Source organism: Eutrigla gurnardus (genome assembly GCF_963514095.1).
Source record: "Eutrigla gurnardus genome assembly, chromosome: 7".
NCBI classification, from domain to species: Eukaryota; Metazoa; Chordata; class Actinopteri; order Perciformes; family Triglidae; genus Eutrigla; species Eutrigla gurnardus.
In genome coordinates, this window is record NC_139921.1 from 15,394,046 (window position 1) to 15,417,186 (window position 23,141).

General features: G+C 41.5%; 1 protein-coding gene across 2 annotated transcripts in view; it reads left to right on the plus strand.

Annotated features, from left to right (window-relative positions):
* Positions 1–23,141, plus strand: part of arhgef10 (Rho guanine nucleotide exchange factor (GEF) 10) — a 50,750-nt gene that overhangs the window by 13,664 nt on the left and 13,945 nt on the right. The window contains exons 4-25 of one of the 2 annotated variants that reach the window (XM_084014122.1): positions 1,188–1,532; positions 2,565–2,601; positions 2,782–2,870; positions 3,181–3,237; positions 3,815–4,002; positions 4,856–4,972; positions 5,548–5,659; positions 5,836–5,948; positions 6,045–6,122; positions 6,203–6,382; positions 9,212–9,328; positions 9,575–9,667; positions 10,130–10,300; positions 10,945–11,090; positions 11,776–11,960; positions 15,592–15,707; positions 17,739–17,866; positions 19,475–19,575; positions 19,906–20,027; positions 20,827–20,913; positions 21,601–21,827; positions 22,530–22,687. In XM_084014122.1, the coding sequence (XP_083870248.1) occupies positions 1,188–1,532; positions 2,565–2,601; positions 2,782–2,870; positions 3,181–3,237; positions 3,815–4,002; positions 4,856–4,972; positions 5,548–5,659; positions 5,836–5,948; positions 6,045–6,122; positions 6,203–6,382; positions 9,212–9,328; positions 9,575–9,667; positions 10,130–10,300; positions 10,945–11,090; positions 11,776–11,960; positions 15,592–15,707; positions 17,739–17,866; positions 19,475–19,575; positions 19,906–20,027; positions 20,827–20,913; positions 21,601–21,827; positions 22,530–22,687 (2,967 nt within the window). The remainder of the gene's footprint in view (positions 1–1,187; positions 1,533–2,564; positions 2,602–2,781; positions 2,871–3,180; positions 3,238–3,814; positions 4,003–4,855; positions 4,973–5,547; positions 5,660–5,835; positions 5,949–6,044; positions 6,123–6,202; positions 6,383–9,211; positions 9,329–9,574; positions 9,668–10,129; positions 10,301–10,944; positions 11,091–11,775; positions 11,961–15,591; positions 15,708–17,738; positions 17,867–19,474; positions 19,576–19,905; positions 20,028–20,826; positions 20,914–21,600; positions 21,828–22,529; positions 22,688–23,141) is intronic. The other variant, XM_084014123.1, reaches the window with a different exon arrangement.

Sequence of the window (23,141 nt, forward strand, 5' to 3'; positions counted from 1 at the left end):
ACCAATTTTGGCAGACATTTGCAGTAGTGTTTGTAATTAGACTGCAAATACAGCTTTGAATATGTCTGATATTTTCTTACAGCAATCAAACATTCTCCACATTCCCCTTTCATGTTTGTGGACTTTATCTGGCTGTGATCTAGCCCCTTCAGCTCAGGCTGAAGGGGGACAGTCTGTCTCTCTCATGACACCTTGTATCTCTAGCTGCCTGTTGCTGGAGGTTGTCTGGCTTTTATCACTGAAAGCCTTGACAGCAGCAGCATCAGGTAGGTCAAGGCTCTACTTTTTCTCACACACTCACTAATTTTGAGTGAAGGGTAGTCAACACTGCACTAATCTTTTCAGTTAATCACCTTATAAAGACACACTGTATTTCTATCATCATGATACATCTCTGTTGGCTACATTTATAATCTGATCCCCTGATTCTCACCTCAAAATCACTGCTTTTCTACGACTCAATACTGCAAAAAGCCACATCATACTCTCATAATCAATAATGATCACACTTTGGAAAGTGTCCTCTTAAGGTCTAAACATGAAATTGGTTCTAACAAAGATGAAAGCAAAGGGAATATTTTTATTCAGAACAGGGCTTCTTGAGGTGGACAACCTGTGCATATCGGTTAGAACAAAGACACAAAGTGCTTTTAAGTCCCGTCCACACTGGAAGGAAAACAATTCATCACTCTCCATTGATTTTGTATTGCATGAAGGTGCCTCTTCGTCAGTTTTGTCTGCTTGCAAACAACAGGAACAATCCTTAAAGCTGCTGTGTGGTGGGATGCACTACCAACAGGGTAAAGAACACAGAACTAAGTTTTTATAAGCTACTAACCAGAAAAACTGAGCTTTTGAAAAGGAAGAATGGGAAAACTGTGGTATCCTGATACTCAGTAAGCCTAACATCATGTGTGCAGCAAGTATTTTGTCCAAATGTCAGTTTTAGGCTGACTATACTTCTGTAAATTAAGCTAAGCATGTTGACACTATGTGGATATGTCTGAATGCTATGTAGTATATTGTTTTCAAGTAGATTAGCTAGCCACAGTAACTTGTTATCATCTGCCATCATTATTTTAGTTATCAACTGCACCTCTGGTAGACATAGGGTGCTAAAATAACTATCTTACATAATGTAATGTTGTAACGCATCTTGTGAGCTTGTATCTTCTTACACTCATCAGGCAGTGAAGGCCAAGAGGAATCCACCGATGACCCTCACCCTCCATTGGCTGTCCCCAGGACCTCCTCCCAGGGCAGAGTCAACCCCTACTCTGTGATTGACATTACTCCTTTCCAACTGCAGCAAGTTGAGCAGCAGCATGGACCCTCCTCTTCTGCTTCCTCACCAATTGAGCCCAAGGATCCGGAGGGAGAATCCCAGGACATCCACACCAGCCCTATTGGCATCACTTCAGGATACTCAGTCCCGGTGCCCTGTGGCTATGCAACCCCCTCCGGCGTACCGCTCATCACACCAGCCTACACCACACCCGTCATCATTCGAAACCTCTCCGTTGATGAGGATGGTAAAGTAGAGCCCGCAGGAGGGAAATACTGAAAATACTTCATTTGAATAATGACAAGTCATTAAATAATAATGAGGTAGATAAGATATTGACTGATGTTCATTTTGAATCAAAACATCAGAAGAATCTCTGGATATCAAGGCTCTTTTGGCTCTTTACTTTGAGTGGAATTCTTCCTCTTCTTTCTCACTGCACTCAGACCGAGAGATTCAAGGCAATGACACGTAAATACTGTCTCAGCTGCTTCTGTCCTTTCTTCTTTCCCTTGTTTTTCCGAAAGCCTTGCCACAAGGAAGTCGGTACTAAAATTAGCCCTCCCCAAAGGTCTGTGTTGGTTGTGAGGATTTTCCGGTTTCCCTAAAATCTAGCAGTAGCTGAGGCCGAGCATGCTGAGGAGTCTGATTACGCTGTAATTATCTTACCAAGGTCACACCGGATTTAAATACTCATATGTCTTAGTAGAGTCATAGGTGTGTGTTTGTGTTATGGTGTAGAAAATGATTTGGACATTAGCATGGTTGTTTTCATCTAGGAGTTCTGGCAAGGACATACAGTTGTCACTTTTGCCATGACAGTTTCCTCGGAAAAGAGAAGGTTTATCTTATCATGGAATTTTAAATTGGTTACATGTGTCAAGTAACATTTATGGATGCACATTTATAGAAATATTCCTGACTAAATCATGGGTAATCTAGGCGATATAGAATCGTTAGTGACACCTGGTGGCAAATTAAAAAGTTACAACACAGTTTCTCAATCTTGGAATTGTGAGGTCATTCAGGGTTGCTGGACATGCAGTGTGCTTATTTTCTGAAACAATTACATTCTTAAAAAATATATATAATATACAAAAAATATCATAATTGTTGTTTCAGTCATAATGTATAATTTAGTTCATCCCAAGCTTTTAACAATTCTCTACAATAGTAAGCCATGGTCAAATTTGCATTACATATTTTGTGCTTGGATCATGAGAACTTACAGCAGCATGGTGTAATGTGTCTGTAATGTTTTCTCCCTTTCCTCCTTCAGTCACTGTGACTGTGACTGGCAACACCTCTGTTGACAGGTATGTGTCATACTAAACTGGAGCATTTCTAAACCATGAGTACCCACATGTCATGTCATAGATGAATATCATCGTATTAATGCAGAAAAACAGAGTTATTTATTGGTTTTCTAGCATAAAACTCACAATGAAAATATATAAGTTTGCAGAGTTATCATTTTGGTTGCATGTTTTCTCAAGTGTTTTCAGTGAAGACTATCCAGCTATTAGAGAAGAGGATGCTTTGGCTAAATGGGCATCCGATCCTGCCAACACTGCATGGATGGAAAGTAAGGAATGATATATAACAATTCACACATCTATTATAAATGCACGTATCATTTCCATGGAAAGAATCCTTCTACTTGTTGTAGTTCAGGGTACTCACAGCGCATGCCTTCAGGGTGCTATTATCATTTTTTTTTTTTTTTTCTGAATTTTTCCAGACACTTCCTTCCCTGTTCTTTTGAGGAAGCAGACCCTTGCTGTTGCTTTTGTTTTAGATCCGTTCTACATTGCACCCCGTTTGTTGTGTGAACAACTGTGTGATGTGAGAAATCATGCATTTGTCGTTGTGAATGGTTCTTTGTTTTGCTTCAGATCCAGATGAGGTGATTTATGATGATGTGCCCAGAGAGAACTCTGACTCCAACACAGGTCTGTAGAAAATAAATGTACATTATACAAATTCAGTGGTTTACTTCCTGTCTGCAGCTTTAGGGCTGTCAGCACTGCTCACTTTCACTTCTATTATCCTTATTTCTTTTGTCAAAAAATTGGATACTTGAATAATGAATTCAGGCATGGACATACAATGCTGATGTTGAGTATTCTGGCTTGCAATCCAATCCAATCCAATAAACATTTAATTAATATGACCCTCTGTGACACTTTAAAGTAGTTTCACTGCTCATTTTTGTTCAGGGTGTTAACAGGAACACCTTTTGATTTAATACAATTTTGTTGTCAAAAAGCTGTTCAATTGGAAATTGCCATGTGAAATGAACAGTGTTTTGGCTCTCAACATTACACACTTTATAAAGAGGATATTCATTTCAAGGCTATTGTATTTGAATGCTGTATATTGCTGTTGTGTTTAACTGCATATACTGTATGTTATGGACATTTATGCTACTAACCTTTTTTCATAGAAGAACCCTACAAATTGTTTTGTTATTTACTAAACTTAAGTATTTCTGATTACATTTTCTATGTATTGTTTTTTTTCATACAGATCAAGAGGAGATGATCTATGATGACGTGGAGCTCGGTGAGGAGGGAGGCTGCAACAGCTCCCTCGACAACGGCTGGAGCTCTAGTGAGTTCGAAAGCTATGACGAGGCCAGCGATGGGGAAGGTCGCTCCGAGAACGGCCTGCCCCACGCCTTCATGAGAGGAAAGCCACCCCAGAGGAAAACCCATGTGTGTATATCAGTCACCCTCCCATTTCTCTGTCAGCATTACAGCCAAGAAACAACATCCCTGTACATCTGTACAGATGAGAGCAATGAATGAAGCAAGGGTTCTTTTTATTTGCTATTTACAATTTATTTGTGATTATTTGTGGTTAGTAAAATCTTCTTTTCCTTATTTTGAACCTTTTGTCAAATGATTTAAGGATTGAGATTTCAGTCATGCACAGTCCATTTGTGCATGGATGACATCGACAGTTCTCTTCTTCAGATGTGAGCGAGACGATGCTGGCTTACAGTTAGCTTGCTGCACTCTGTAATGTTTTGGATTATGGTTTTGAACTTCACTTTGTTTTCAGTCTACCATGGTCAGAAATGAATGCTTAATGACAAAAACAAATTATAATTAAATTAACTATTTATTTACCCATGAATATAACTAGTGTTATATTATTAATGTATTTCTTAATTTATGAAAATCAAGGGAAGAAATAAGAATAAAAAAAACAATTAAAAGCAAAACACTCTTGTGGTTTTAGACACTTTTCCAACGTGTGCCAGAAACTGGCACTGTTATAATGTTGTTTTTCATTTAAATGAAATTTTAGTGGTATAACCTTATTTTATTGTGCATATTTCAGTAGCCCCAAAATGCCTGTGAGCATCAGAAAAGGGGAAGACATGCCCTCTGGAAAAGTACATTTATTGCCCTTATGCACATTTTAAATTAGTTTCGCAAGATTTTTTTTTGACCGAGGACATGGTCAGCAGAATATATCAAGATTAAAATGAGTTTGCTGTGGATCTAGGGTGCAAGGTCATTCCAAACCATAACCAGTAATGCCTACTTTGCTTTTGTTTAGCTCTCTCAAGATCTGACACGCTTGAAAGAACACTATGAGAAAAAGATGAAAGATCTAATGGCAAATACAGTGGGAACGGTAGAGCTGCAGCAGTTAAAACAGAAACACGAGCAGAAGGTAAACTACCTGAGGCTCACCTCACCTGCCTTGCTAGACAAACTAGTCCCAACCCTTAACTCTCCCTCTGGGCGTCTCTCACTGACTCGGCACCCTCATCCTGCTCTGATGTGAATGACTTGTGGTGGTGCTACTGGTGATGGATATGCATACATCCCCCTCCCTGTCTGCTGCACTTACCTGTCTCGTTATATGTTTCTGCATTGGAGGTTTGTGAAGCTTAGGATGTATTCTTGAGTAACAGTTGTCTTCAGCAATTGAGTTATATTGTTATATTGTTCAAAATATTTAAAAACTGTTGCATATGTTCAGTCATTATGTATTTACAGTAAGCCCTATGTTCCTTTCAACTGATGTCTCACTTGGTGTGTCATTCTTTGGTCAACTTTGCTCTCCTGTTATTCTACATGACATGTTCTGCTGTAAATCTTCGTCCCTACTCTAACACTGCCGCTGTCCCACTCAGTTCAGTAGCTTTTTAGCCATTGGGTTAGACAAAGTCAAGAATTAGACTTGTACAAATATATTGGGTTACTTTTGCCATATAGATAATAGTGTATTTTGTCTCATCCAAGATGCAAAAGCTGGTGAAGGCAGCTAAGGACGGTACCAAAGATGGGCTTGAGAAAACCAAAGCCGCAGTGAAGAAGGGACGCTCTTTCATAAAAACCAAGTCCTTCTGTAATGGTATGTCATTTGCCTTCATAAACAGCAACTCCTGTAGGTTTATACATTCCCTATTATGTTACATCAGTGTTAATGTAAACAAGTAAATACAGGGCAACGTAGCATGTCTCTGTCTCTTCAGGATGATAGCTTGATAATTTAATTGCAATCATTTATTTGTGGTTCTTTACTGTCAGAGAGAAAGTCGACCTGTTTTGAGGATGAAGAGTCGGAACTCTTCATTGAGGTGGACTGTTTCAATGTTGAGCCAGTGCTGTGTCCAGCACCAGAGGGTCTTTCACAGCAACAGGTAGAGGTCAACATTTATCCCAATCTATATAACTCTTTATTGTGTGAATTTGCTGTTAAAGAAGAAGACTATGGGGTCGGTATTTTTCCTCCACAGCTGGTGAGAAGATGTATTTTGGGATCTATATTGGAGAGTGAGAAGAACTATCTTGATGCACTGAAAAGGATATTAGAGGTACGCAAGTAGGGCTGCAGTCATTGCCAAATCCACTTTGAAATGTTTGTTCTAACAACTCACATTGTCTATTCTTTCAGCAATATGAGAAGCCCCTGTCCCAGATTGAGCCGAGGCTGCTGAGCGACAGGAAACTAAAGATGACCTTCTATCGTGTGCGTGAGATCCTGCAGTCCCATTTCCTGTTCCAGATTGCCCTGGCAAGCCGTGTTACTGAGTGGGACAGCCTTGAGATGATTGGGGACGTCTTTGTGGCATCGGTAAGCTTGAGCTTTAATTTTTTATGTGTGTGTGTGTGTATCCCCGGCTCCTCCTAGCTGAGTGCCTGGTGTCCCTGAGCAAGACACCTCACCCCAATTGCTCCTGACGAGCTGGCTGTCGCCCTGCGTGGTTGACTCTGCCGTCGGTGTGTGAATGTGTGAGTGAATGGGTGAATGTCAGTCATTCCTGTAGAGCGCTTTGGAGAAAAGCGCTATATAAATGAGGCCATTTACCATTTATATGTATATGTGTGTGTTTCACCACTGAATCTGGTTATTTCCCCTCTGATTACATACCTATTAAGAAGACAAGTGAGTTTGGAAAGGATTTGAAAAACTGCAAACATGACTTCCCCAACTTCAACCTCAGATAATGAATAGAGAAAAGAGACAAGATGACATCAATCAGAAGGAAGTGGGAATGCTAAATTAATCAGGGCTCTTGACCCTGACAAAAATAACTTTGTAAGATTCATGGAACATTTTAGGTTCAGCAACCTCTCTTGCCTGACCTTTGAGATGCTGGACAGGAGCCTTCAGAACCGGGTGAATGGAGCTTTAGTGAAAATGGCCCTGTGACCCCCCAGCTACTTGTAGCCTTGGAAGCTTTAAGGAGTATTGGAATCCTTCACGCAGACCTGAAACCTGACAATATAATGCTTGTCAACCACAAGGTGAAGCTGATTGACTTCGGTCTGGCCCTTCCTGTGAGTGAAGTAAAAGTCATGATGAATATGCAGGCTCGTCCATACAGGGCTCCAGAGGTGACCTTGGGCCTCCCCTTGTATGAAGCTGTTGATATGTGTGGGATGCGTCATGGCGTACTTATACTTTGGCACCAGCCTCTTCCCTGGACACTGTGCATATAATAGGTTGAGAGTGAGGATGCACCTGATGGGTCAGCCAGAAGACCACTGGCTGAGTGCTGGCAAATACACCTGGCAGTATTTCAGCAGGGAGCAGGACTCCAATCCAGAGTGGAGACTTATGTCACCAGAGGGGTATGAGGAGGCAACAGTTGTCAAGCCCCTGGCCAAAAATTTAGAGGATGCAGTACAACGATGCCCACGGAAACGTGATGCTCTTGAGTATGAAGATAAGATGGCATTTTTAAGACTCCTAAAATTGTGTCTACGTGTGGAACCTGGAAAGAGAATCACATCCAAGGAAACGCTAAATTACAGTTTTGTAACAAAGAGTCACCTGGTAGATGAAATGGAAACCTACGTAGATGCTGCCCTTCAGCCCCCTTGGATCATTTTGAGGAATGGAATGATTCTTTTACCAACACTGAAACTGACGAGGAGCACAGAGATGATGGGGCTTCTGACTCACGTGGTCACTGTAGTGACAATCTAACCACAAAAAGCCATTTCCAATGCATCGTGCAAAAGACGTATGACGTATGCGCTTTCCGTTTATTTTATGCAGAGAAAAAATATTGACAAAACCGGCTGTGCTGAATGACTAAACTGAAACCAACTAAATATGAAGGAAAACCGAAAAGACCAACGTTATGATATAAGAGAAAACGAACACACACACAAACGAACGGTTGAAAACTGTGTGGCCTCCGTGAACCCAATTCCCCTCCACCCGTTCACCGGTGACTCCCATATATATAGACTACATCACTATGTCTACGTCTATGCACCCTGGGGCGCAAGTGGATGAGCAATCACTGCTATTTACATGACTCACCAACCATATACACAACATAACATATTCATACATCGAAATTGGCTACAACAATCACTGTGGTAGTTACTTTGAGGAAGCTGATGTAAACCCACCAATACCGATAAATGCCCTAAATGTAAATGATACAGACCGTCAAGATCACCGGCAACCTAGGAAGCATTTTAAGAGAAGAAAACCAGAATAAACAGAGTCACTGCAAGGAGAAACGAGAGAGATTTTTCTTTGTAATCTTATCTGAAACCTGGTCAACTGCCACACCTTTGCACTTACTGGACACACCTGCCCTTGGCACACAGCTTACCTGGGTAGGTGAGTTGCCTGATTAAACTCACATTTCCCCATATTAATGGTCAAACCAGGCCCTCCTCCTCGTGTCACTTTAGATCACAACATCATCCAAATAAACAGCGCAGCCCTCCAGACCTGACACCACCTTATTCATTAGATGCTGGAAGATGGCTAGGGCATTACGTAACCCAAATACGAACAGGAAAACGACCACCCGGAACCGGCACAGGAAAGCAAGCAAGATAGATTTTTAACAAGGTCATGTGACACGCTATTGTAAATACTCAAACCTTGTAGGCATGCATTGATTGGCTCAATTGATTGGACATGCTTATTATAGTCCTGCGATAGGTGCCAGATTATTTTCTTTTTTTTCTGTCAGAGCATTTGATTTCTAGATGTTGGGATGTAGGTATCAGCCCTGTGATAGACTGGCAGCCTGTATAGGGTGTACACTACAGGTGTACACTGCCTTCACCCAAGTGACCCTTAACAGGATAAACGGTGATCAACAATGGATGGATGAAGAACAAAATAGTTTCACTCTCAGTCCTCTGGCTTCCTCCCACAGTCCAAATATATGCAAAATATGTTAATTAATGAGTCTAAATTGCCTGTAGGTGAGAATGTGAGTGTGGATGGTTGTCTGTGTCTCTGCGTCAGCCCACTGGTGACCTGTCCACTGCCTTTCCAAATGTCAGCCGGTATCGGCTCCAGCCCGCCCATAATCCTGAACAGGTTAAGCGGTTATGGATGATGGATGGATTGATAGCAAAATTGTTTTTGAAGAAGATACCAACCCTGGTTTTAATGTGTTTAAACATCTGTGTTTCTCAACAGTTCTCAAAGTCCATGGTGCTCGATGCCTACAGTGAGTATGTGAACAACTTCAGCACTGCTATGGCAGTGGTAAGGAAGACGTGCGCCTCCAAACCTGGCTTCCTGGAATTCCTCAAGGTTTGAGAAAATCACCCAAGTGTTTTTTTATTTGTTATATGGTTTTTATCATTGTGCAATGCAAGAGAAAATGTTTGCTTTTACCGTTTTAACCATTCATTAAGTTCATGCTGCCAGGACAAGATAAATGCAAAGTCAATGTACTCAAAAGTACATGAACCAGCCTGGTAGATATAGTGCTGTACCCTGCTAGCATGCTTTTAAGTCCTTTTGCATCCTTTAAAAATAAAATCTTCTCACCTACAGCATCGTCAGGAGACGAGCAGTGACCGGATGACATTGTATGGCCTGATGATGAAACCTATCCAAAGATTCCCACAGTTCATTCTGCTCCTTCAGGTGTGATGAATTCTTATTTTACAGTAAACTCTGCCTGCAGTATACAGGGCACATTGTGGTATATTCATTCACCAGCAGAGGGAGTGCCATACACATAAATCAAGGAACATTGTTGCTTACCTCAAGGGAATGCAAGGGAAATGCTCGGAGGGGAACGGTTTCCTCAGATCTCTTTTTATCCTACCCCGGCATATTGACTTTTCCTGTGCCTTGTGCAGAAAATCTGACACTGGGTAGCTTTCTTTTTGAAGTGCAAATGTAACAGCAGTTTATTGGTTCTTCTGAGGATGTGTGCAATGTAGATATCGATGACTAGGAGAGCAAAATGTTGTTGGACACAATCTGCAGATCGGAGGGTTGTACAGATGCATTTTTTTTTTATATTCTGTTAAAAAAAAAACCGCTTGGAGATTAATCTGTGAATAATTACTATTTTTTTACTTCTCTGTGCATCCTCAACAGGACATGCTGAAGAACACGCCAGTGGGTCACGCAGACCGCCTGCCCCTGCAGATGGCCCTGACCGAACTGGAGACACTGGCAGAGAAGCTCAATGAAAAGAAGAAGGAAGCTGACCAGCGCTGCGAGATCCGTCACATTGCAAAGGCGATGAACGAACGCTACCTCAACAAGGTCCGCCCACTGCTCAGCGTGTCTCCCCGCGTACACGTTTGTAGTTTGAATACGACAGTATGATGCTGTAGCTTGAGTGTACTTGATACGTGAGGTTTTTGTATTGTGCTTTTTTTAGTTAGTGTTTAGAGTTGATGATGTACTCACTGTACCGTCAGTATGCACATTTTGGCTCAAGAGTCTTTTAGCAGATGCTGTGGTATTTCTCTATCCCAATGTGGGCGGCTATCAGCCACTTGAGCTTCACATTTTTCCAGGTCTTCTCTTGCCTCAATAGTATATTTTTAGAGCATGGCTTCACACAATACTAGCTTATTATTTGACTATCTGCAGCCACCCACTGGCATCTGTGGAAACGTGTGTTCTAGGATATCCTACATGGGACGGAGGAGTTTTGTTCCCCATGGCCTTTAACTGCCAAGAGCTTATCTATGTACCGTATTATATGCTATTACCCAAAGTGGATGGTAATGAAATAGGATTGTTTTCTTGTGGTAACCAACAAAGCCTAGTAGGATGTGTGCACTCTTGGCCTCAGTATGGTCTACATTCCTTCTCTGAGCTCGGTGTTGTTAGCTAAGTACTTTAATCAGAGAAATCTTCTGTACGTTCACGTTGTATCACTCATCATCCTTTTACCTTAGCTTCTGAGTAATGGCAGCCGCTACCTGATCCGCTCAGATGACATGGTGGAGACGGTCTACAATGAGCGTGGTGAAATCATCAAAACCAAGGAGCGACGCCTCTTCCTGCTCAATGATGTTCTCATGTGTGCCACGCCCAATATCCGGTAAGAATGCTTGCAACCCAGACAGACCTGTTCGTAATCCGTCCCATAATTTGCACCTTCACACATCCTTTGGTGCAATGTTCTGTAATGTCTTTTACTAGTTTACACATTTGGAAAGTAATCAGTGTGTATAATTGTGTTGTGGTATCATCTGTATGGTTCATTTGCGACTGTAAGGGAATGCTTAATTCCACATTTCAGGATTTCCTGACAGTAAACATGTGTCTTAAAATGATCTGAACCTAAATTAAACTCTGAAGCATAGAGACAGATGGTATGCACTGTATGTAACTGTCCTTGGGTGACTTTTGACCACACTGAATCTGTAGGTTTGGACTCGTATGTTCCTACTGTGGCTTTTCCGAGAGAGATGGTGAGCCCCGTTCCTGGGCTTTGCAGCTCCTGTCCTGTAATTGTAACATATTGCTCACCACATACTGCCTCTGGGAAACATGCACTGACTTTTACAAAAAAAAGGGTGATTTTCTAGATGAGTGACATTTACCACCTTCTTTAAAACATGGCTTCCATAGACCTCTTCCACTGCACTGGTGTTGATTGTTTCTTTCTTGCACTGATATTTCCTCCTCCCACAGTCCAGAAGGGACAACAAGGTGTCAATAACAACATGAACCTGAACCAGTTTGTCAAATGACCTTCCTCTCTTCCTCTCGGCTCTGTCCAGATGTCAGGATGGCAGTGGGAGTGGCAGCGGCAATGCCCCACTCGACCAGAAGTTCCTTCTAAAGTGGAGTGTGCCTGTGAGCTTCGTGGAAGTGCTGGAGTTTGGATCCAGCGAGGACATGGCCGACAACACCCGCTACCCAACCTCCCATTCAGGGGAGAAGGTGGTCATCAACGCTAAGCCAAGTACGAACCCGATGTCATCTTCTGTTATTTTGATTCAGCGGTCCTGTCTGTGGTACTGTTTCTCTGTAGAATGGTTTCTGGTAGAAAAGGTATGAGGGTTCCGTTGGATGGTTTGTCAAAGTGCCCAGTAGGTCATGGGAAGCTGATAAAGCATTTGCATTATTACTATGCATTTGTGTGAATTGATTGAACAAATCGAGTTGGATTCTCTTAGTTTGATAAACTAACAGAACTGGTTATTGCATTATGAACAAATTGAATACATGCAGTAGTTAGTTGTTACCGGACATTCACAGACATTTCTAAAATGGTGTCAGTCCTGCCCAGACAATCCAGCCGCTAAGTGTGTATTTTTTCCTTCTGCAATCCTCTAGTCTGCTTGGCTGAGGATTCCAATGATTTCAGTCTTTCCACTGGGCTTCTCCCCTGTCACAGACAGCTGCTCAGCCACTTTAAAAGGCCCAGATCAGACACACAAGAGGCATAACCAAAGTGTATATTTTTGTGATCCCAGCATTACATTTTTTAATTCTAGCATGTAGATTTCTGTCTGTGTGTCCATGTTTTTGCCGGAGTAATGGTGGGTGAACATTGCTAGGCTGGTGAGTGCTTTGATACGGCATTATCCTTGATCTGTCAAAGGTTTTATGTATTCAAGCTGAGACTCGGTCTGTCCGTTGCCAACACTAGTGGGTTGGAATCACTACCACTGAAAAACACACTGCACTGTGAAGCTCACACTGTATCTCTCTCTGTCTCTCTCTCATGTGCCATCAATCTCTCCATCTCCCTCTTATTGAACGTCTGCCAAACAGTTACATAATGTTCAGTCTATTGCAGCCAGGTGTCACAGTGTCACTTTTATCTTTTAATAAATAATGTGTTGTTTTTTTATGTCCTGTAGCATACAGTCCACCTGCCATGTTCCAATAGCCTTAAAATATTTCACCCTTCTTTATCTGCCTTTCATACCTTTTTCCCTTAACGCCCACTTAAGCCACACTTGGCGCACTCCCGATTGCACCAATGTCTTTCCAGACCACCAATCTCCCTCTGATACTTCACTGAGCTTTATGGCGTCCAGCAATTGCATGAGTGTAAGTAACATATGGCAAAAACAGACCTGAGTGACATCAGGTCTGACTGTAAGGTTTTCCTAGGGCTGCTTCTGACGGACAGGTTCACAGCCTCAGCATCTTAACCACCGTGATGATAAAGGACTGATGTATGTGCACTCTCCTTAAAGTTGAAGTTAATTTTGAGACTGAGATTTTGAGATTGTATGATTTGGGCAAAGTGTGTCATTGCATAGAACCACTTATTGCCTTTGCAGGAATTGCCATATTAGTCGACAATAACTTGCTGACCTTCACTCAGTTCCTTCGCTCTGATTAAATTATTCCCCGACCAACTTTGGGAATATGTGTGTGCATACAAATGTGTGCTTTGGCCAGGAACTTTTAACAAGTGGAAACAATTGTTCCTCAGTCAACTGCATGCGGCCAAAAGCAGCTTGGTGACCAGCCTGCTAGAACACAATGAAACGGCTCCCCAGCTTATGATGTCACTTCTTTTCGGGTATCTTTGTTCATTTCAACTCTTCTCTACACAGCCTGTTAATTTCAAGCTAGTTCAGTTACATGTTTCCAGCTGCTTATGGTCGGTATGTAATTGCTAAATATATTGTTTGTTTTTAGGAAGTGTGTAATTGCTGGGGTGACTGCCGTGTTTCCTCTGATGCTGCCTGCCAGGCCTGTTTTGTTAGAAAACTTGTGGCATTTGGCGCTCTCACAAAGAGCCATTCAGGAAGTTAGACCCAGGTTGAAATGAGTAACACAGTGCCCGCTTTCTCTGTGGGAATGGTCATTTCATTTGCATCTTATTTTTTGTGCTATTAAATACAGATAGTGTACAGCAAAATATGGTAGAAAAAGAGATTCAGATTCAAACTGCATGCCTGTTTTATTTAACTCAAATCATGCACAGGGATATTGAAAAATACAGTTATATCACTTCTCTGACGTATATTTCGTAGTGTCTTAAGATAGCGCTCCATTATATGATAATCGATTCAAATTAAGTTGTAGTTGCACTCTTTCCAAGCATGACACACCATGGAGCAAACATCATTCAGCATTTCTTCCCCGAACTAAACTGGTAAAAACCCGAACAATATATTTCTCATTTCGTCTTATTGATGGTTGAAGTAAATATACATGGCATATAGATGTATTGAAGGGTGGTTATGATTTAATCCATAGAGTGAAATACAATAAGAGGTCATAGACCATGAAAACATGTAATCCAAAAACCCATTTACACTCCTGTAGGCCCGCTGTGTTCTCTGTGTGCTGTTGTGTTTAGGGATGCTCATGCACGTGCAAAGACAACAAAGGATTTTTGTGTCTGTGAGCAGGCTTTTTTGTGCAAACTCAGAGGAAGACCTTTTTGAGCAATTCTCCTGGAGACCACCTACAAATGCAGATTTTGGCGACTCGCACACAGGAGTAAAGTGTCTCGAATGACCTTCGGGAGATGGCTGGACTGGGTTGCCATGGAGTTGGTGCACCAGGCAGAGTCTGACTATTGTAGGAGAAGACGAGGAGGAGGAGAAGAAAGGAAAAGGGGGAAGAGAAAGTAGAATGGCAAACATAATTCTGGTGCCAAAGACTGATGCGGTTTGTTCACCGATACACAATCTCAACGGTTATTGTTGTCCACTGAAATGTTTGCCGTTAGGTTTTAATTGGAAAGAGCCCTGTACTTGTTAATTGAGCCATTTGATTGAAATTACATGGATAACGTTTCTGTTGACAGTTTTGGCCAACAGATTGGCATTCCTTCTGTGCTATGTACAACCGATTTTTTCATGATGATATTCTTTTATGATTTTATGTAGGAGAGAGTGAGCGCTGCTAGACCTTTGATGAGCTATGTGGATGTGTTCGGTGCAGCAGCACTTTGAGTAAACACAAAGCAAACCTTTGTTTCCTTTCAACACAGAACAGCAGCACAGTCACCACTCTCATCACACCACATAGGATTATTAGGTTTGATATTTTGAGCACAAGTGCCAAATTGATGAGCAGTAACTACCTGGCAGCATACACATGGCAGCATACATACAGTGGGTACAAATAAAACAACATAAAGGACGATAGGATGTGATGATATATGCTGACATGCAAAAACACAATATTTGTGTGGCCTCTGAAAGCTAACTTCATAGTGTTGTTGAACAAGCCAATCACTGCCAAGTTTGCAGAGCTGTCACCGCTCCCCGTGGGAAACTGTCTGATTGGCCTTTATTGATCTTTGTCTTTGGTCAGATTTTAACGGCTTCTCTCATCAGGCTGGCTTCAGTCTTTGCTCTTAGTGTATTCAACTTTTGTGAATGTATCTTTTTAGGTCAGCTCAATTTACTTGCTAGTTTCTACCTCTGTGTTTTGTGTAGGTTTATTCTTTCCAGCTTTCCAGATTGTATATCCATGAGTAACTGCTATCTTTGAAATCTGCTAAAATGCACCTTAATGCACACTTTCAGTTCATTTGGGTGTAAAATTTGTGAATTACTAAAAAAACCTAAATGTGGCTGTTTTTAAGTATTTGACTTTTGTGTGTTTCTATGTAGACAAGCTGTACATGGGCCCCGGTCAGTTGTACCAAGATCTGCAGAATCTAATCCATGACCTCAGCCTGGTCAACCAGATCTCCAGCATGATCAGCAGCCTCAAAGGCAACTACCAGGTACTGTATGACTGCACTAAACACAAGCACTTAGTTATACTGTATTCTCTATTAATATTCGTGGAAGCTTGCCCAAAGTTGACAGACAAATGTTCCTCCAGTTTACCCCGAGACTTTTAAAATCACATTCATCTTGTTTCCCCTCAGATGTCCACAAGGGCTGGGTTATTCTGAAGGCGTATAATGTTTAAGCTGTGGAATGTGCCAGAGTAGGCAATTTGTCTCTGGGAGACAAGGTGTCTCTAAGGTCTTGATTTGCACCATTCAAGTCTGTCATATCATGTGGCCACACACACTCAGACATACACACACACACACACACACACACACACACACACACACACACACACACACACACACGTCTGTCTGTGCTGTTGGTATGGAGGTGAATAGTTTGCAGAGCACAGCTGTGTGAGTGTGTGAGGTTGTGTTTATGCTGTGCTGGTTGGTCTGTCAGAAGCAGAGGGAGGCAGAGTAACAGAGAGACATGTGTCCTCGAGATGGAGGAGAGATTGATGGTCAAGGAAAGAACTGAGATGTTTGAGCTGAGCATTTTCCTCAACACTATGTTTCCTAACCTAAATGACACTGACAGTTTTGTAATAATATATATACTGAAAGGGCCTTCATACATCTTGGAACATGTATTGAAAGGTCAGGTGATGACGCTTTACGACTTTAAGGCTTCAAGACAAAATTGCTTCCATCAAAACAGATCCAATTTATAAAGCAGACTACACTGATTGGCAAGAAAAGTATATTTGCCTGTGTATAATATAATATAATATAATATAATATATAATATATAATATATAATATAATATAATATAATATAATATAATATAATATAATATAGTATAGTATAATATAATATAATATAGGATAGGGTAGGGCACGGTGGTGTAGTGGGTAGCACTCTCGCCTCACAGTAAGAGGGTCCCGGGTTCGATTCCCAGGTCGGCCCGGGTTCCTTCTGTGTGGGTAAGCGTGGGTTCTCTCCGGGTTCTCCGGCTTCCTCCCACAGTCCAAAGACATGCAGGATGGGGATAGGTTCATTGGTGACTCTAAATTGCCCGTAGGTATGAATGTGAGTGTGAATGGTTGTCTGTCTCTACATGTTGGCCCTGCGATAGACTGGTTACCTGTCCAGGGTTTACCCTGCCTTCGCCCAATGACAGCTGGGATCGGCTCCAGCCCCCCCTTGACCCTGAATACAGGATAAGCGGTAGAAAATGGATGGATGGATAATATAATATAATATAATAAATTAAATGTATTGTAGGTGGTACAATTCCCCACTCCCTGGCTCCTCTGCCATCAGTGTATGAATGTGTGTGAATGGGTAAATGTAGACAGAATGTAGTGTAAAGTGCCTTGAGTGGTCGAAAAGACTAGAAAAGCGCTATATAAATGCAGGTCTATAAGGTATGCTGCGCCCTCAGACACAGCTTGTCCTTCTATTCCTGATTCTATACTCCATGTAGTCTAACACAAAAACAGCAGTCTGTTATATAATGTGTGTCTGTAATGTACTGGAGCGGGTTGCACCAGCTAGTCTTGCTTAGAATTGCAAAACAGGGTATCAGTATTTTTCAATAATATCTTCTAATACTGTGCCTATATCATATTTAGTTTACATATACTTTTCTTGTGTTTAATCAGTGCTGATAATGACTCTGTGTGCCAGAGCACCATTGATGGCACCTCAGTGTCCACACACACTCTGCCTTCTCCTCTCACCTCACCCAGCACATCTTCACCACCTCCCACACACATAGCTGCCTTTTTAATAATAGCGATTTCACATCATTCGTATGCAGAGTAACAGGGTTATACTTTGTGAGGAAATAATTATCAAAGTCCTGACATTGGTGACCTCAAAGCTGGCTATGGCCATGAGACTATACATCTTTTTTTCATTCTTATTCCCATTTTTAATTTATTGTATTAATTATTATTATTGTGCCCCTCCCTCCTTCTCTTACCCTCTATTTTTATTTCTTTTTCTCCCTCCTATGTCCTTGTGTACAGAATGTAAACCCCACAGTGGCCCAGGATTGGGTATCCGGTCTCCAGAGACTGATACTGAAGAAGGAAGAGGAGATCAGGGCAGCTGACCGGTGTAGGATCCAGCTCCAGCTGCCTGGCAAACATGACAAGTTTGTGTTTTACACACACATATGCGCACAACTCCTTTAGCTTTAATAGGTCTTTCATACAGACACAACATTTTAGCAGTCTCCACTCTAAGTCCTTGCCCCCACCCATGTCGTGTTGATACTTGTTTGTCTTTATCCCCTTTTATCCTACATTCTCCTTCTATCCTCCGAGCCACCCTGTGTGCCGCTAGCTTTGGGCGAGAGTATTAGAGCCTGTTTGGATATTTGGATAAACAGATTTCTCCACCAGCTTGAATCTGAAGCATGGAATCTCAGAGGAGGAAATGTACATCAGTGTTTGCAACCACAGGCTCCAGTGCTGCAGCTGTTGTTGACACAAATGCACATGTCACACATTTACACACACTATTATTGTCTGCACGTGGTCCCCCAACGGCACACATAGCTTTGGCCTTTTCACACCGTCTCTGGAACCAGAACTGTCGCTCTCTTTCATTTTCTCACTCCATCCCTCATCCCTGCTGTTCTTAGCCGGTGAGATTATCTACGGGTATGTTTGGAAACACAGCTGTTCATCTCTCATTTATGCCCTGATCCCTCAATTGCAAAACACTTCTTCTCACCATCAACCACTGACAGGAGAGGTGCATTTCAGACAGGACCCCACCCCACCTCACACACATTTAATGCCGACGCGAGGCGCTGATAGAGGCGATAAATTATATTGACTTCTAACGCATTTCTGTCACAGTGTGTCGATTCAGTCGGCATTGAATGGGCAGACTCAGGCTCACCCAGACACTTCTTATTTGAAAATGTTGGCTATTTTACTGTTAAAGATGCGAAGCAGTGGACTGGTGTATATGCAAGAATCTTCAAACATTGACATGAAATGTTCATACAAATTGAGGCCCTTTGGTTGCCGAAGTGTTGACACATCTCACAGTACATTAATCATTCAGTACAATCTTGTTAAAGCATCTCTCATGTTTGCTTCATGAATGCATCACAAACACTGTCTGGTTCATGGACGGAATCTGCAACACTATGAAGCAGGAGAGGCTTACGCATTTGGCCATTATGAATGCGCATAGTGACCTTATGGATGAATGTGATGTTTCGACCCTGCTTGTCAGCAGGTCAACTGAGTGAAGGTCCACTTTTGGAAAAGTGTGAAAGCCCTTAGGAGCGCAGACTGTTCTTTTTCTGAATGCTGTAGGCCTGTGTTATAGCCTAGTGTTATGTTCCTTAAAGGCTTGGTTTATTCATTTATTTCATTTAATTCTCTTAACAATTAAGATGCTGCATGTGTTTATCCAGTCTAGTTCGTTAATCATTGTGTGCGTCTCTCCCCCGACCCTCCCAACAAAAATCCTGCCCCCCCCTCTCGGAAAATAGTTCCAACGTCCATGATCGTGAGGAAAATTTTATTTGTAATGAACAGAAATTATACAAAAATAGTTTTCTTGTTACTTCTGTCTTCTGTCAGTTGTGAATTCTGTGTGTGAGAAGAAGTGGAGGCACTAAAACTATGGTCACACAACACCTCCAAAAATGCATTGACCATACATTTGTGGTATAGATATAACTGTATTAACGGTTGTGTGTAAGTGTGTGTTTTGTTTTTTTTGTCCTCTCTTTTGGTAGGTCCGGTAAACCCACTTACTTCAGTGCAGTGTTCAATACTCTCAGCCCAGCCATCAAACAGTCATGGATCAGTAACTTGCAGATGGCCAAGCTGGCTCTAGGTACAGTACAGCACTGCTGTCTCAGTTGCCCAATTGTTTTTGTCCCATTTGAATTGTGTATGCATGCATTTTACACATTTGACAGTTTATTTTAATGATTAAATGATTGATTCCATTGTCTATAATTATCCAAGTGACTACTCTGTAACTGTTAGTTATAGATTGTGACTAAATCTAATGCATAAGAAATGTGATTCTACATACGATGATGATAGTTTTACAATGTGACTTCTGGAGGCTTATTCTGAAGATAAACACCTTGGAGTTTAAAACACGTACATACTGTTCTTTATTGAGTCATGTGCTAATTGTGGCTGTGCTTTACATTAGAGGAGGACAACCTGCAGGGCTGGTTCTTTGCAGAGGATGATGGGAATCAGATCAAAAAGCAGAAACACCCTCTCTTGCTTCGACAAATGCCTGTAATTATGTCAAAACTACAGGAGTTCAAGGTGAGACATTTACCTTTTCTATGATTTTCTTAAATGAAGGCAATGTGCTGGTAGCCATAGGCCCGTGTGTGTGTGTTGTGTAGCTCAGTTGATGCAGTTAATAACAGCTGGTTCAATGCCTGAAGGGGCCATAAAGTATAGCACAGTTTAACTTAGGTCATTGTACTAGCTCAGACAGTGTTAAGTACTACGTAACATACTGCTGATGTGAGGTGTCACAGGTGTTGACACCTCCTTTCTACACTGACAAACAAACATTTTCCTCTGTATTTAGATGTTTATATATATTCATTTTGTCTGGACATACTGCTGGACACTGATTTGTGGAACGGAGTCTGAATCCACTGTGTAATCAGCATTGACTTACCAACCGGACCAAAATTGCTCAGCTGTGCATGTGAGGTCGTTTTGCTCAGTTGGTCATAGTGTGGAGCAATTAATGCAAAGGTTGTGGGTTTGATGCCTGTATGGGTTACTTGTATTTGAGATGAATGAGTTATGTTAGATCCCACTAAGTCATTCTCACTCTCCCCTATACTATAAGTCATCAGCTCCTCTAAGTGTCAGCACTGACAAGCAACATATGGAATGACTGTTGTCAAAGGGCACCAGCAGGTCATGTATGATGGTTACTTCAGGGCTGAACCTCTCAGACATCCTTTAGGTTTTGATCTCCACACTAAGTAACACTAACTGGACACCTGTTTTGTTAATCTTGTGGATTCCTACCCAGTGACTCGATGCTCATTTGACCTTATTACTTTATGACCCTCTCTTATTTCTTGCTGTTCTGTGACAGGTGGAATGTGCCGTTCACAATCCAGAGCCCCACATCAACACAGAGAGCACAGCAGATACTCCTGTCGTGGGCCATGGCTGTGTCTGGGTGAGACATTTCACGTGGACTTTGTTCAGAAAAGAAGTACTGTGTTAGCAATTTCAACAATTACACAGAGTGAGAGTTTATTCCAAGATTTATACCTACAATAATGTGGGCTTCTTCCACCCAGAGGACTAACTAAAATGGAAGTTCTGGAGGAAGAAATTAATTGGGCCCTGACTCTGAAATCTCTCTTTTTACTGTTCAATTAAAATGTCTGTGTCCCTTTAAGAAAAACAATCTGGGTTTGAAAATGATTCCTTTAGTACTTAAGCTTTTCTTAAAATAAACAATGGCGGTCATAACCACGGTAATCACTGCTAATGTAGTGTTTTTGACCACCGGGGAGAATCTTGGGTCTGCAAAAGATATAAACATCACTCTAGCTTGTTATTTTAATAGTGAAGTCATATATAAACTGTTAGATTTTAGTTTTTTTTTAACATAATGTAATGTCTTATGAGATAAGTGTTGCTCTCGTTAGAGTTGGACTTAAATTTGATGCATACTTTTAGGAGTTCTTCAGTCGTATGCTTATTTGTTAAGTGCTCTTTGCTTTGTTTTACTTATATTGTGCTTTCCAAGCTGGCTGTCCCTTGAAGATGTTCAGACTTCACTAGGCTAAATCATTTATTTATTGTTAATGAAATTGTTCCTAAAACAACAAAAAAATGTTTCTTTATCTTTGTTCAGGTTGCAAGTTGCACCAACCAGATGGGCCAGATATCCATAGTCACCATGCAGAGCTCGAGTCCTAAGGTGACCGAGTGTTTCAATGTCGAGTCCCGTATCCTCTGCATGGCCTACGTCCCTGCAGAGCAACCCCAGGAGAACGGCGAGAAGGTCCACGAAAGCAACCAGGTCCCCACAGCGAAGGCCAGTGATTCTCCCAGTGTCTGTCTGGGCATGGAGGACGGCAGGTAAAGCACACAGTGTACTTACAAAAGTGTGCCTTTAATATTTTTTACAAGTTAGATTTAAAAAAAAGTTTTTTTGTGAAACAATTAAAGTCTGCTGGATGCACACCATGCAATATGTTAACAAGAGACAGGCTTTTCATTATGCATCTGTAAATTATAAATGTCAGGTTTTTAATTATACAGGTGTTAATGCTAAATGTCAGGCTCAAAGAACTAGACTTTTCATTTTCCACCACAGTTTATTGGTATAGAGGTAACAGATTGAGATATTCAGCATATTAACTAATATGTTTATGGTCCACTAACCGTAATGGACCATAATGCAATGTGTGCGTGCGTGCGTGCGTGTGTGTGTGTGTAGTAGCTCAGGGTAACAAGACTCTTGTAATTGTAGAAAGTCACTTAATACTTTGACAAACCACAAATTCATGTCAAAAATGTTTTATTTGTTTCAGCTACAATTCAGCTTAGATTGAACTGCCTTTTAAGTGTTATTCTGAAAACTGTCAGATATCATTCAAACTGTCAAATCATGCCCATATGGCAACGCTGTAAAATGTTCCATAAACGCTACAAAATAATGACTGAAGGCATCTCTGCAACTGCATCTACTGCCAAAATGTTATTGATAACTTAGAGATAAACATCAAAGCAGCACACTGTGTTATGTTTGGTTCTGTTTCTATCTCCTGTCTTGTTCAGCATCATTGTGTATAAGAGCAGCCAGCGGTCCAAAAAAGTACGACTGCAGCATTTCTTCACCCCAGACAAGTCCACCGTCACCAGCCTGGTCTATAAGAAACACTGTCTGTACGTCGGCCTGGTTAGCGGCTCTGTGGCGGTCTACTCCAGATCACAAGGTGTGTGTTTCAGGAGGGGACGGACATGTTGATTTGTGTGTCTCTTGTGCGTCTCGGAATTCTGCCTTTGTAATGTTTGTTGATACTCTTAACAGCTTTAATTAGGGCAATTACCAGGTTAAATCACGCTTATTGTGCGAAACAGAAATGCATTCATTGGGTGAATTAGATTTGGTTTTAAAACTGTGTAGGCTAGACGGTGTTGACCTCAATATTTAGTCTGCACCAGCCCTGAATATTGGAACCTTAACCGATGGCCCTGTACATGAATCGGTGCGTTGTCGCTGACTTTGTTGTCGGATTTAGCAACTTCTAACACATTTCTGCTGACCTAATTTACCAAAAAGAATCAGCAGCATATCTTATGACTCTTTCCAATTCTAGGCAGAACATTTTATTTAGTACCATGCTGAATGGTTTGCTGCTCAACTAACACAGTGAAACATTTGGCAGC